Here is a 13,645-nt window from a genome sequence, read left to right on the forward strand (position 1 = left end):
GCCGTGCGGCCGGGCGCGGTAGCGCTGAGCTAACTACCGTGTGTCCCACCTTTTCCTGGAGCAGATAAAAGCCTCGGCAGGCATGTGCGCTTTGTTTAAAGAGGGCTGCCTTGCTGTTTGACTTGCATTCTGCGGGAGTCGTCATTTCTTCCGGGAGGATGTTTGCATTTGCTTCAGAACAAAAGTCCAAGCCGGAGCGTGGTTCTGCGCTGCCTGCACGGTGACAGCCCTGTGGGAACACGCTGCAGTGTGACAGCTCGCTTCTGGGAGAGGGAGGTATAGCGTGGGTCTAGGCTGAGAAGTAAGAGCAGGACAGGGCGCTCTCGGACTTGCAACACTGACATGGACCGCTAAAGAAAATGGGTGCATAAATACTGCTGACTTGAACGCTCACCTATTAGTATGAGGGTAGTTTTTCTAAAGAGCTCGCAATATCACGCAAAAAGAATCTCGAGGAAGTAAGTACCGGTGCTTCGTCTGTTTCTGGTTTTGCATCGGAGTGTTGTTTCCCATGGCTTTTGGTGTGGGAGGGTGGAAGTCTGTGCCATGAGCTGAGATGTGATTTTTGGAACGAGACTTTGCTAAAAACCATCCCTGTTTCCTCACAAGTGGAGTGGATTAGAGTGCAGCTGTGATTAAACACAGCGTCTGTCTGTCAGAACTTTTGTGCTCTTGAGCAGCCTGGCTGGTGAACACTTGCTCAGTTTCTTAACATAGCTTTCTCTAGGTGTGATATGGTAAGCTTAATAAGTGTTTTTAATAAAACAGATAAATAGCATTGATAGTTTTTGTATAAGCAGTAGTTAATTAGTTGCCTAATTCCATGCATTTATGAGGCTTGAAAACTGTTTAGGATTGTCTTTATTTTTTAAAAGCTAATGGGATTTATCAGTGCTGCAGTTAACAACAGAAAAGCTAAGCTGATATTGAGTACTTTCAAGGAGCAGATATTCTTTGAACTAGCTTAGGTCCCAGTTTTGTTGCTGAAGCTGTGTTTTAGGGTTAGGTTTCTGCTGAGGTGAGATGGTTTTCAGCGTAGCACTGTGTTTATTTTAAAGGCTGTTTGACTTGGGATTCCTAATTATTCCTTTAATATTGGTAGTCTTCTGGGGAAAAAAGGATTTCATAAAGCTGTCATTGAATGTATTTATTTTTGAGCTCTTCCTTCAAAAGTGAATTGTGCTGGTTTTTAGGTCTTCTGAATGAGTACCTAAACAATTACCAATGGAAATCACAAATTTCTTCTGAAGGCTTGCCATTTTTTCATCTAAATTACTGAACTCTTCAAGATTATAACTGTTTCTTGGTTTAGTATTCTCGTTCACATGGTGTACAATTTAGTAACATCACATGATAGGTTAGGAATAGTTAATGTAGGAAGACAGTTACCTTTTTTTGGAAGGCTGTCTCCTTGCTTAGATATTTTGATACTTTAATATTGTACAGGAGATCGGAGTAGAAGCATTAATAGCATGAATGAAACATGAACAGGGTTTTGTAGTAATACACTGATTTTGAGATTAAGAACCTGAAGGAAATGTTCCTTAAATACTGCATTTTAATGAATTTCAGTTTTGAATATGATAGCAGACGGAAGATTAATCTTTCTATAACCAAAGTGCTTTATTACATTTTGGAGGCTCTGCTCGCTTTTGGGGAATGGAGGGTAGATAGTAGTATACTAGTATTCAGGACTTGGTAACTTCAAAATGTAAATTTTCACTAACTTTAAGACTTGAGTCCTATTGGTAGGAATAGACACCATTAGGCACTGCCATTTCTGTATTAATGCTTTAGTGTGCAACCTCCTGTGCCCAAGCACTTGGTCGTATCTGGGTGAAGGCGTGTCGTTACGTCTTGCCAGAGTTTACTTTTAACTGCCGATGTACAGGGCCTTACCTGTATGGAGCATGCTGAACATTTAGAAGTACTGACTTAAGTGTTTAATGCTCTGTGTTAGCAGGTTAATTTTTTAATTCCTTTACTGCTGCTATAATACATAATAGTATACAATATTTATAAAATAATACACACGTGTCTATAATATGTATTTTTGTATTAATATAAATTGGCTGTTAATGTTTTATATGTGTCCTTTATTTTATAACTGTAGGACTGCATAAGCAAATATTATAAAAGGTAATTGTAAGAGGACTCTGCATGAAGCTCTAGGACTATAAGTACTAGTGTTTTTGGAGATATTAGGTATGGATAGCTTCATTGTATCAACAGCTAAATCCTTTATCTTAAATTTGAATTAGTGTTTAAAAACGGTGTCTGCATTTCTTTAGGGGAAGAATAGTATAAATACAATTATAAGATAAAGACTTGGGTATTTAAAATCAATAGTAAGTGAAGAGAAATTGAGATTTGACACAGCATTTAAAATCTGCATTATCAGAACACAGTGCAGCAGCATAACTTCAGACCACAACAGAACAATTTATCAGAAACTGACTGAAAACTTCTCTGCTGATTCTTTAACTTATTTTCATGCTTCGGAGTGTGTCATGTACCTGCTTTTTGCCTATATTCTGATAGTTGCACCATTTCTTGACAGTTGGCCTTTCACTTGTGGAAGTGATAGTATAAATGAGATATTGGTGGCCTTATCACAATATATGCTGATCCTGCAGAAGCAGGGTTGGTGGGCTCCTGCCTGGCCTTTGTTTTCACATCTTCTGTTGCTAGACTTGTTGGAGTTGATGATAAAATAGACAAACCATAAAAATACTCTGAAATATCCTGGGCTTTTTGTTGCGGGGGCATGGTCTAGGGAGTAGGTAGCATTTTAGTTTTAACGTTGCTTCAATTTAATTATCAGTGCTCTGTAAGCATGGAAATACATGACAAACATTGAAAAACAAACAAAACCCAGCCTATACTGCGTAGCAAAATTCCTAATTTATAATGATTGAGAAAAGCATTTTTGTTTGACTTTTAGCCTGATGAAGTATGTTAAAGCCCTGAGCCTGTAAAGCTTGTTTAAAATTAATACATAAAATTATGAAATTTGTATAGTATCTGTAAATTGTCAGTTAGAGAAACACTGTAGAAAACATTTCAGTGCATGTAAAATACATCTTTGCATACGAAATTGTGTGCAGATGAGCAGCCTGATTGCTTTTTGAAGTTCTCGTGGTTCTGTTTTGAAGAGGTGAAATAAATGTCACAGAAGCAGAACGTAGCGTGCCTGAGGAACCTTGTGCATCTAGGAAGTGTGACAGTAAAAGGACTGCTTGTACAATGGTTCAGACTGTGCTGCTGGTACAGTTCTAGCCATGTTTTGGTGAGGCCTACAGTTCAGAGAGAAATGAAGAGATGTTACTAGAAATAACCTGCTTTATCCGAAGGAGAGCATGAGACTGAAATCCACAATTTAATAGACTGTGGATGTGAGCTGCGAACATTGGGTGTTATCACAGTGCTTGATAGACAGAATATCTGTAAGATACTGGGGACTAGAAACCTGGGATATTACTCGCTGGTTGAGTCTTACTTGCTACCTCTTATTTCCTGTCCTGCTTCTGCAGCTTTGCTCTGCCAGTGACAGATAATGTTGGTACTTTTTCTCCTGAAAGATGTGCTGGTGTTCCAAGGAACTGCATTGTGGAAAGCCTCACTCCAAACTTCAACTTGAGAAAAGGAGTAAAATGGCATACTTTTTGAAAGAATCTATCTTAATTTGAATTTTTTTTGCTGAATCATCACATAAGATTTGGTAGTTGTAATCCTTTCTGTGCCTCCATCATTTTTTGCAAAGTGTTTTCGTGGTTTAAAAAAGAATATCAACAACCTGCCAGTCTCATACCCTTTTCTGCAGCCTTTCATATACTGACTTAATCTAGCCTTAATTGTTTTATAGAATAAATAGTTTATTTCTCAGGCTACCATGCTAATTTCTACGGTCGTGCAAAGAGAACGTTAAGTTGCTTTCCACATCATGAGTGCCCTATTGGGTAACAGGAAAGAAAGATGCATGCACTGTGCTGAACATAGTCTCAGTATTACTATGCTTGAATAGTTTTTAAACCGTACGGGTGTATGGAAATTGTATTAAGCCTCAAAGTGGCGCGCACACACAAGTTTTCAGTAGTTGTATTGTCACGGAAGAAGTCCATGCTTGGGCAGGTCAAACCATGCAAGCTTCATGCCAGTTTAATATTCTGCAGGGGACTGGAATGGTAGTGTTGCCTTGTTGCCAGTATAGAAGGGTTTAAAGTGATTTTAGCTCGCACATGCACAACATCTCTATAGCCCAGTGCTCTGAACGGGCAGTGTGACCATATAGTGCTGCTTTGGAACAGATGTCCCCAGCTGTGACGAGGGTTGTAGCTGATACGTCGTTGCACTAGAGGTGCAGATTGGTCGTCTACCACCTGGGTGGCAATTACGGAAAAAAGTTTCTGAAGGTTTACCTCTCATTAATCAGATTGTACCAGCATACGGTAGGTGACTTGTGTTGATGCTGAGACTCATTGAGGCTGCCCCTGTCGTTTTGCACAGTTGAAATAGATCATTATATACTCTATATAGTTACTGAAATTACTGAGCTGATACTAAGCTTCGTGCAGAAAAAGATGCAAAGCCAAACTTGCTATGCTTACAGAATGAGTACCACATTTTTCATAAATTACAGTAAGTAAAAGGTATTTAAAATTGTGTTTTGTAGTCTTCTCTCATATTTGGAAGTAGTGAACTCTGAATTCTGGCACCATTACCAAGTTGTTAAATGATTGTGTCTGTGAATTTAATTAGAATCTCTGAGCTATATGCAGTGTATTGTCCTTTGATATGAACCAAAAACCAGAAGAGCTTGCTGAGATATACCAGGGTAGAGATTGCAGTGTCTTATTTGTTGACCTTTTTTGCCTTGTCAGTTACAATGTTCTTAATAGGACACTGGTGTCCATCTTCTGGCATGTGAAAAGCTGTCTTTCCACCATCTAATTCTGTGCAAACAAGTCAGGAAAGATAACGAAGAATAAAAAAGAATTTCTGAAATAGCAGTACTTCAGTACAGCAAAATAAGTCCTTCATGTTAGGAAGATGTTTGGTGCTTGTTTTCATAAGGGATGAAGATAAAATTGCATTGATGCATAAGTGTAACTCTAGATATTAGATTTATGTCACTCAGATTATCTGGAGTCTACTCTGCAGGTCATCAGTTTTCCCTCAAATTGTCTTACCGTTTGACATGTTATTTCATTACTGTTTGTCCCCGTTGCAAGCCTCAGTAGTTTAGAAACAGCTGTAATAGGAATATGTTTGTTTCTTTTCTAAAAGTCCTATAGCAGTGATGGGTCAAATAGTGACTCAGGACCCTTATATGTGGAATGAGAGCAAGAAATTTTTATTTAGATCTGTTACGATGACAGCTATTCTTGGTGAATTTAACTTGTTAGATGTGTGACGTGGATATTCTTGCACGTTGTAGCCAACTTCCTCTTTCGTTTCTTCCATACCTGTATTGATAGGGACGTCTTGATACTTTTTTCATGTTTTCTGGGATCTGGCAGAGTGTCCATGAGTCGAAGTATGTTGCTTGCTGATTATGTAGCAGAAGATAAGGAAACTATCACACTTGCAGTTGATTATGCAAGTTTTATATGGCTGTATAACAATTTTTGAAAGAGACCATTGGACTTTTCGCATCCTGTCTTATTCCGTGTTGGTTTTGACTATAAGTTATTGCTGACTTGCCTGCTAAGGTTAACAGAAGGCAATAGGTTTTGATTTGCTCTGTTGTGTTCAGAGCTCAGAGGGTACAGTTGAACAGTTGCTCATCAGCCAATATCAGAACAGTAAAAATAAGAATTCAGGGTTCTTCTGTTTTGTCATTTTGTCCAGTGCATCTAAGGCTGATGAGTTCCTCATGAAATGAGAATAGTTTCTTCAGTATGTTCTTTCTGCCGAGAATGAAAGGTGGTGCTATGGAGCTGAAATTTTCTTCCTGTTTTCTATGCCTCAAGTTCTCCACAGTTTGCAGGAGATCCCACATATGCTGAAAGAAGATATAGAAGAGCATGACAGTAGTTGAAACTACTGCAAGACTGACAATGAATGTGCTGACCAAAATCTGACTGGTACTGATACAGCGTACCTGAGTGCTGTGGCTCCCTTGGAACTAGGACTTTCTTTAGCAGCTTATTTTATGTTATCTCTCTCATAATATGACATTTTTGCTGGAAGGTATGTTGTATGTTAGCCTTCTCTGAACCTAGAAGTCCTCATGTAGAGGTGACAAAACAGTCCTAGAAGATAGGCTAGTTCTTTGTCTTCCCTAAATAAGAATTGTTTTCCTGTAAGTGTGTTGACACTGTTATTTGTTGTAGATGCTTTGATATTGTGAAGGCAGTAATGAAAAAAAAAACCAAAACCAAAAAACCCAAACCACCACAAACTTGAACTCTTTGATAGCACTGAGTTCTTGCCACCAAATTACCCTACCACTAGGGTAAGATTATAAGGATGAGTCATGACAGGGAAACGTATTTAAACGTGAAAGCTCATCTTTATAATTGAGAATGAGCAAAACCCAACAAATGTAGGGAGAAGAGAATCTGTTTGAATTGCTACTAGACACCACCCCCACCCCCAGTTCAGGCTGAAGTTGCTTAAGCTGGGTTTCTGTCCTGGTTTTGGCTGGGATAGAGTTAATTGTCTTCCTAGTAGCTGGTATAGTGTTATGTTTTGGATTTAGTAGGAAAATAATGTTGATGACACACTGATGTTTTTAGTTGTTGCTAAGTAGTGTTTATACTATGTCAAGGATTTCTCAGCTTCTCATGCCCAGCCAGCAAGAAGGCTGGAGGGGCACAAGAAGCTGAGAGGGGGCACAGCCAGGACAGCTGATCCAAACTGGCCAAAGGGATATTCCATACCATATGATGTCATGCCCAGTATATAAACTGGGGGGAGTTGGCTGGGAAGGGGGATTGCTGCACAGGAACTAACTGGGCATCGGTCGGTGAGTGGTGAGCAATTGCATTGTGCATCACTTGTTTTGTATATTCTAATTATTTTAGTGTTATTGTTGTCATATTATTATCATCATCATCATTATTATTATTTTCTTCGTTTTTGTCTTATTAAACTGTCTCTATCTCAACCCACAAGTTTTACTTTTTTCCTGATTCTCTCCCCCATTCCACTGGGTGGGGGGAGTGAGCGAGCGGCTGCGTGGTGCTTAGTTGCCAGCTGGGGTTAAACCACAACAGTTTCTTACTACAGCCCTCTTAATTTTGGGAGGGCACTGGGAGCACCTGATGGACTGCAAATTGCTGTGACTAGGGACTTGCTGATTATGAGTGAGGTGTAGCCTGGGATGGCTGAGGTGCTGTGTTCATTTATGTAGCAGTCCTGAACGGATTTCTCTTGTGCTGTTCTGAGATGGTTGTGAGAAAGGAGGAAGTAATAAATGTAGACTGAATTCTTTGCTTATGTTTGATTTGGCCCCTTTTCTCTACAGAGCAGACTAATGGCATCTTGGCATCATTGTGGGAAAAACTTGTAGGCCCTGAAGGAGGGCTGAGCATCATGTGGCTAAGAGACAAGCAAAGACCAAATTTGTTATTGTAGATGTTGTAATTACAATGTAGTTACATTATTCGATCAGAAAATGTAACAAGATTTTGAATAATATGTTCTTAAGAAGTTGATTTCTGTCACTTGAAGCTGATCTGGTATAGTTCCAAAAATGCAGAGGTCCCAACTCGGTATGAAGCAGGTCAGAAACAAGAAGCTAAGTAAAGCGGTGGTCAGTGCTTTCTTTATTCAGACACTGTCAAAGATGAATTCACAGACCTAAGGATGTTGTCATATTCTATTACTGAAGGTTGAACAGAGACATAGCTCAGTTCACATGTAAGCTGTTGTGTTACAAGGAGTAATGCTAAAGTGGGCTCTTGACAAGTTAAGACCATTTTGAGAAAGGGCTGAAAATATGTTCTGCAGCTGTTAGAGGAAGAAACAGAAGACGTGCTAGGCATAACAGACTAGAAAGAGACATGGACCAACTTGTCCCTTGCTACATTGGCAAGAGCAAGAGGTGGTATCGTAGTGCAGATTCCACTATCTGCTTCTGCTGCTGAGGGGGCTGGAATTCTGATTTTTCTTTCGTTCTTCCTTCTTTCCCAACTTTCTTTGAAGTTGGACAACTGTGCTGTGCTAGTATAACCTTTCTGGTTGCTGGCAGAGAGGAGGAATGTCTACTTTCTCTTGCTGTGTTGTTTACTCTTTCTTTGCTCCTTCATTGACATTCTTTACCTGTCAGCAATGTTCTAAAGTGTGTGCTCTGCAAACAGGCAGGTTTGTGAAACTGATAAGTGTTTGGCCTCTGCTGCAGCTCAGAATGAAATTAGTAAGATATTTGAAGTTTCTTGTTGGAGATCACTCTGTAAGAGGCTGGAATGACCCTTGTGCATCTTTGTAAACAAAAAAGATGAGGCTTGTAATTGAGATGATGTGTTAGTATAAAGGGATTAAATTATTTCCCAAAGCATGTTTGTTTAAATCCTTGAGTTTAACTTTTAAACACTTCATCTGAAGAATTTATTGCATTCCACATGTAGCTAATTATTTCTGAGTTAACCTGTTGGTATGGCTGTGGTTATTCAGAATAAATGGAGTTGAAGAACCTGTGTTCATTTGTTAAAAAGGGAGATGCAGAACTGTATTCGGTATTTCAGCTGTGCGCTGTGAAATAGTTGCGGCTAATTAACATTTGACTTTCTTTTCCTCTCCAATGTGTTCTGTGTTTGCGTATTGGTCTTAAAATAGTACTTTATTCTTCTGTGCCTTAAAAAAAAATAAGGATCTATATGGTGATTGTGCTTGCAGGTGTGTACAGTTATAAGTAGGGGTTTTTTTCTGCCTTAAAAGTTAGATCACTGTCCCTCCTGTTGAAATTACGGTAGGTGAAGAAGTTGTGTTGGGTGAGAGGCTTTGTAGTAACCAGCAAACTTGATACCTCATCCAGATGCATTCAGATATAGTGCAAGGAATGATTTCAAATCACTTAGTTCTCCTGAATTAATGCAGTATTTGAATACTGATAGGTGAATGGCTTTAAGGACTTTTTTGTTGTTGAAAAGTTATAAGGGCTTGAAAAAAATTACTGGCTCCTAGCCAAGGAATAAGTTTTCCTGGCTAACAGTAGCTGTAGAAAGTGAAGGGTGGATGTTCCCAGAAAGAATTTCATGGCAGCCACCAGACTCCTTGCTGTTCTTTTTTTTTTTCACTGTGAGAATGTTGAAAATGCATCAAAATACAGTCCTTCTGTCTGACTTTTTTGTCTCTTGGCTACTGTAGGTATGCCACAGTTTAATTTTAGTGCTTCCTGTGAGGTGTTGTGCTCTTCTGGGAATTTTGAATGTAATTTATACCATTACAAAAATGAAAAGGAGTTGCATTTTAGGAAAATACAGTATACCTGTCACCATGAGTAGATTGCCTGATTTATTTGCTAAGATCTTGTTTAACAAGACATTAGTCCGATATTTCCTTTCTCTCAGTGGAGACAAATAGAGTTTTGCTTTTAACTGATCCGTGTTTCCACAAAATTTGTAAAAGCTTATTTATTTTTGAGACTTCTGCTTTTCTCCACTTCTGCTCTCTGCATCTTCTGCTTCTCTATTAAATTTGTATGAATCCCCCTCTTCTGATACTTCAGTGATAGGCTCTAAGAAACTGTATGATCCACTAAGCTTTTTTTTGTAGGAAAGCAGGCTGAAAATGTTGTCCTGGAATCCCTGCCACCCAAAAGACAAAAACACTCAACTGTCTTTAAATGTAACTGTTGCCTGCGATTGAACAAGCCTGCCTTGCTAGTTAATATGAATGAGAGAGTTTCTTGAATATTTTTATTCTGCTGAGCTTCTCATCTAACTCAATAACTTTATCTTTCAGTACCAAGATAAAGAGGAAGTTGTTTTATGGATGAATACAGTAGGACCCTACCACAATCGCCAAGAAACATACAAATACTTCTCTCTTCCTTTCTGTGTGGGATCAAAAAAAAGCATCAGTCATTACCATGAAACCCTAGGAGAAGCACTTCAAGGAGTTGAATTGGAATTTAGTGGTCTTGACATCAAATTTAAAGGTAAGCAATTGAAAGTGCATTTAGTCACTTAAAAAAACCCCACAAACCCTTAAAACTTGATTTTTGAACTAGAACTTTGAACTAGTTTGCTGCTGCTAGCAACTGAGTGGATTTTGTGTCGTTGCTTGAAACACCCTGCAAGGTTGTCTACTACCATTGGCTTTTCAGTTTACAGTAAAGTTCTCATCTGTGTGCCCTTTAAGGAAGATGCTTGCAGCAGATGCATGCTTCTGAAGTAACTGATTACATTTTATAAAGTAAAACTAAGCTTTCTGTATGTGAATGATTAAAACTGTGTTTACTGAAATTAATATTCTGGAATTATCAGTTCTGAAGATGTAATTTTTTCCTATGAGGTTGAATATTTGGAAGGGATATGCAGTTGGAAGGGAGTAGCAAGGACTCAACATCTCAAAGTTCTACCTTAGCACAAAGTTAATTATTGTATCCTTCTATTTACTGTCTAGTTTATAAAATCCCTTTGACAAATACCTTTATATTATTGGCTCTAACTCATCATATGCCAGTCAGGATGGAGCTGGTCTGGGTTTTTTTCTGTTGTTTCCTGCCTTCTCCCTCTTTCCAAACTGTTCCAGAGATGACTTTTAACTTCTTTTGCAAATACATTTCTTGGTGTTAGGGGCTGAGTCTTTTATTGCATAATTTCTCTGTGTGTATTCCTTGGTACCCAGAGTGCTTTCAGATATCTGTAACTGGTGGTTGCAGAGCTTCAAATAATAACGGATTCTTTTTGTCTGTATTGAATTTTAACATTTATATATTTAATCCAATTTGGGTTTCTGTGTATATGTATTTTTTTTCCCTAGAGGGCTACACTTCATTGCATCACCAGTGCTTAACTGGATGGAGAACTTAAGCATAGTATCTCTTGTCTGAGCATTTGCAATCAGATGGGACTTAGTTTCTGTAAGTTACAAAAGTTTTATCCAAAACTAGAAATCTGCAAAATAAGAGACTTGATGATGTTTTTGTTATAGGTAGGATAAGTGGAATAAAAGATTAAAAGTTTGTTAAAACCATAAATTCTTCATAAATTTTTAAGTTGCATAGGGGATAGCATCTCTACATTAAAGGAATTTGGAGTTGAATCTTTCCTTTTAAGAAAGGAACTATACCTGCACAAACACTGGAAAACAGTCCTATTACTGGTTTGGAAGACCTGTGGCCTGCTGAAAATTTTTTTTCAATATGGAAGAAATAGTTTTCCTGTCAAACCTCATAGAATATGCTCAGAAACGCAAAATGGAAAGAACAGAGAAGGCAACTGGCAGCAATTCAACATGGCTGTGAAGATTAAGTAAAAATTCTATTGTCAGAATATGATAAATGTTTATTTTTACAGCAAGTTATATATGTAATTTTTACTTCCTTTAATTGTCCCACCTTTGCAAAGAGATCGTGTTATTCCAGTGACAAGTGTACTCTGTAGATGCAGCACCAAATTGAGAAGACTGGAAGGTTTGTGAGTTAATGTTTACTGTTATGAAGTGCCCTATTCTCAGATTTATTTTCTGAAGATTATTCATAGTTAATTTATTCTCCTATCATATAAAATTTTTGCTAGATCAAGTCTTTTATTTTGGGACTGGGAGTACTGAGCAGATTGTGCTGTTCTGTAGCTCACTTTTCAGCACTTCTGTCCTGGACCTGCCCTTTTCCTTATTGACCTGGAGATAGTAATTTAGTAATTTGTTTTTCTAGTGAAAGTTTTGAGATGATATCAAGGGAAGGAAATGGACTGGCTCAACATCAGGAACTGGCTGAAATGCGTGAAAAATTTTCTTCTTTAGGGGTCCAAAAAAGCTAGAGCCTCTGTTGTACCAGAACTACATGCAGTAGTCAGGCTGGTATAGATTTGTAAAGCATGTTCATCTTCTTTTTCCTGAAATAACAGATGAGAGAGATGAAACTTTCAGTTTGTCTTTTGTTTCCTCTTTTGACCACCGTATAGTCTGTAGTCAGATGTAGTTTAGCTTTCCAGAGTATTTTCGGCCATTTCTGAGGGAAATATGTGGAAGCAGAGCATTGGACAAATCCATTCTTCTGTGAATACACTCTCAAATACTTCTGTAAGATACTCTAATAATGGAAAAATTAATGAGTTACTGTTTCGGTAATTCTTTAACACTCAGAGAAAAGATACTTAACGTCTGTTTTCTTAAACAAAAATAAGTACAACTTGGGTAATACTGAACGTCCAGCTCCTCAGTACATAGAAATTGATACCATTCCTATTTTTGGAGTTCAGAAATACAGGGAGCCAAAATCATTCCGGACTAACACGAATTCAGAATGGTGGAAAAGTGCTGTGGTTTTTGTACCTTATGATTGTTTTGGTTTTTATTATGTCCCTGCCATATTAATTTATGTGTTGTCTTCTGTACTTCTTTACAACAGGTAAACCTGTTTTCCTTAAGTCTTATTTTGCTTTCAGGTTAGGAGTTTCAGATTCTGATTCACAACTGCTTGTGCTGATGTTTTGACACAGAAAGCTTTAGATTTTCTCTATTATAAGTAGTATTTATCGTGAAAAATTGAGTGCAGTTTCTTCAGGGCTTGAGGTCTGGTCTTCCACTCATACTAGCTTTTTCAGGTGCCTTTTTGTACCTCTGATTGCTTTACCAGTGCATACCAAGTATGTAGTTGCTATATTGGAGTATGTTCTTCCAGACAGACTGGGCATGATGTCATTCAAAACAGGCTTTGAATGGGTACGGAAGAGTAGAGATTTCAAAAAGAATCATATGTTTATGGCTTGTAAGTATAAGTGATTGATGTGCTGGTACATTTCCCAGCAGGTGGGGAATTCCACTTTATCCATGTCCTTTGGTGCTTTTTAAAATTTTATTATTATTAACACATTGGCGCTCTGTGTAGATTGATAATCTGTATTGGACCTGCAGTGAATTTAACTCCTAACCAAAGTGGCTGCAGGTCAGATGTTTTCTATAAAGCAGATGGTAGCTGGTAGCTGGTTGATGGCTACGTAAGTGTACATGATCTGGGAAGCTGTCCATGTGCACTTCTAGTTTTTTCCCTGACAATCTGTGTCCTCTGGATAAAAGATGAAGACAATAATCTCTTTGCTGTTAGCCGGCATCCAGCAGCTTCTATAGCAGGAGGTGCTTTAGTATTTCTAGCGGTGGATCCATGAAGTGAAATCTGAATGGGAGTCAACTCTATTTTACTATCTTTAATCTGCTATTAAAAGTATTAAAATATCCTTTTTTCCAAATTTCAGAGTAGCAAGTATAAATTAATTGTAGCAGTAGTTATTAGTACTTATTTAATAAAAAATTATGTAAAATTTGTTGAAATCCAAATCCCCTTAATATACAGGTTTTTAAAGTGAAAAACCAGAGCAAAGGATTGCTATCTGAGATTCATTTTTTACAGGCTTAAAAGCTGTCATAAAATCAGTACAATTTATATCCAATGCATGTAGGAAAATTTAAATTTCATAGACCAGCCCTTAAAATTTAGCATTTGTATAAAGAATTCTATTCCAGTTTGGTTATT

At 38.0% G+C, this 13,645-nt stretch overlaps 1 protein-coding gene across 2 annotated transcripts in view; it reads left to right on the forward strand.

Annotated features, from left to right (window-relative positions):
- TM9SF3 (transmembrane 9 superfamily member 3) overlaps window positions 1-13,645 on the forward strand; it is a 57,812-nt gene that overhangs the window by 5,221 nt on the left and 38,946 nt on the right. For both annotated transcript variants that reach the window (XM_050898554.1, XM_050898553.1), the window contains exon 2: window positions 9,910-10,105. In XM_050898554.1, coding sequence (XP_050754511.1) covers window positions 9,940-10,105 — 166 coding nt within the window. In that variant the 5' untranslated portion in view covers window positions 9,910-9,939. The remainder of the gene's footprint in view (window positions 1-9,909; window positions 10,106-13,645) is intronic.

Source organism: Gymnogyps californianus, chromosome 6 (assembly GCF_018139145.2).
Source record: "Gymnogyps californianus isolate 813 chromosome 6, ASM1813914v2, whole genome shotgun sequence".
Classification (NCBI taxonomy): domain Eukaryota; kingdom Metazoa; phylum Chordata; class Aves; order Accipitriformes; family Cathartidae; genus Gymnogyps; species Gymnogyps californianus.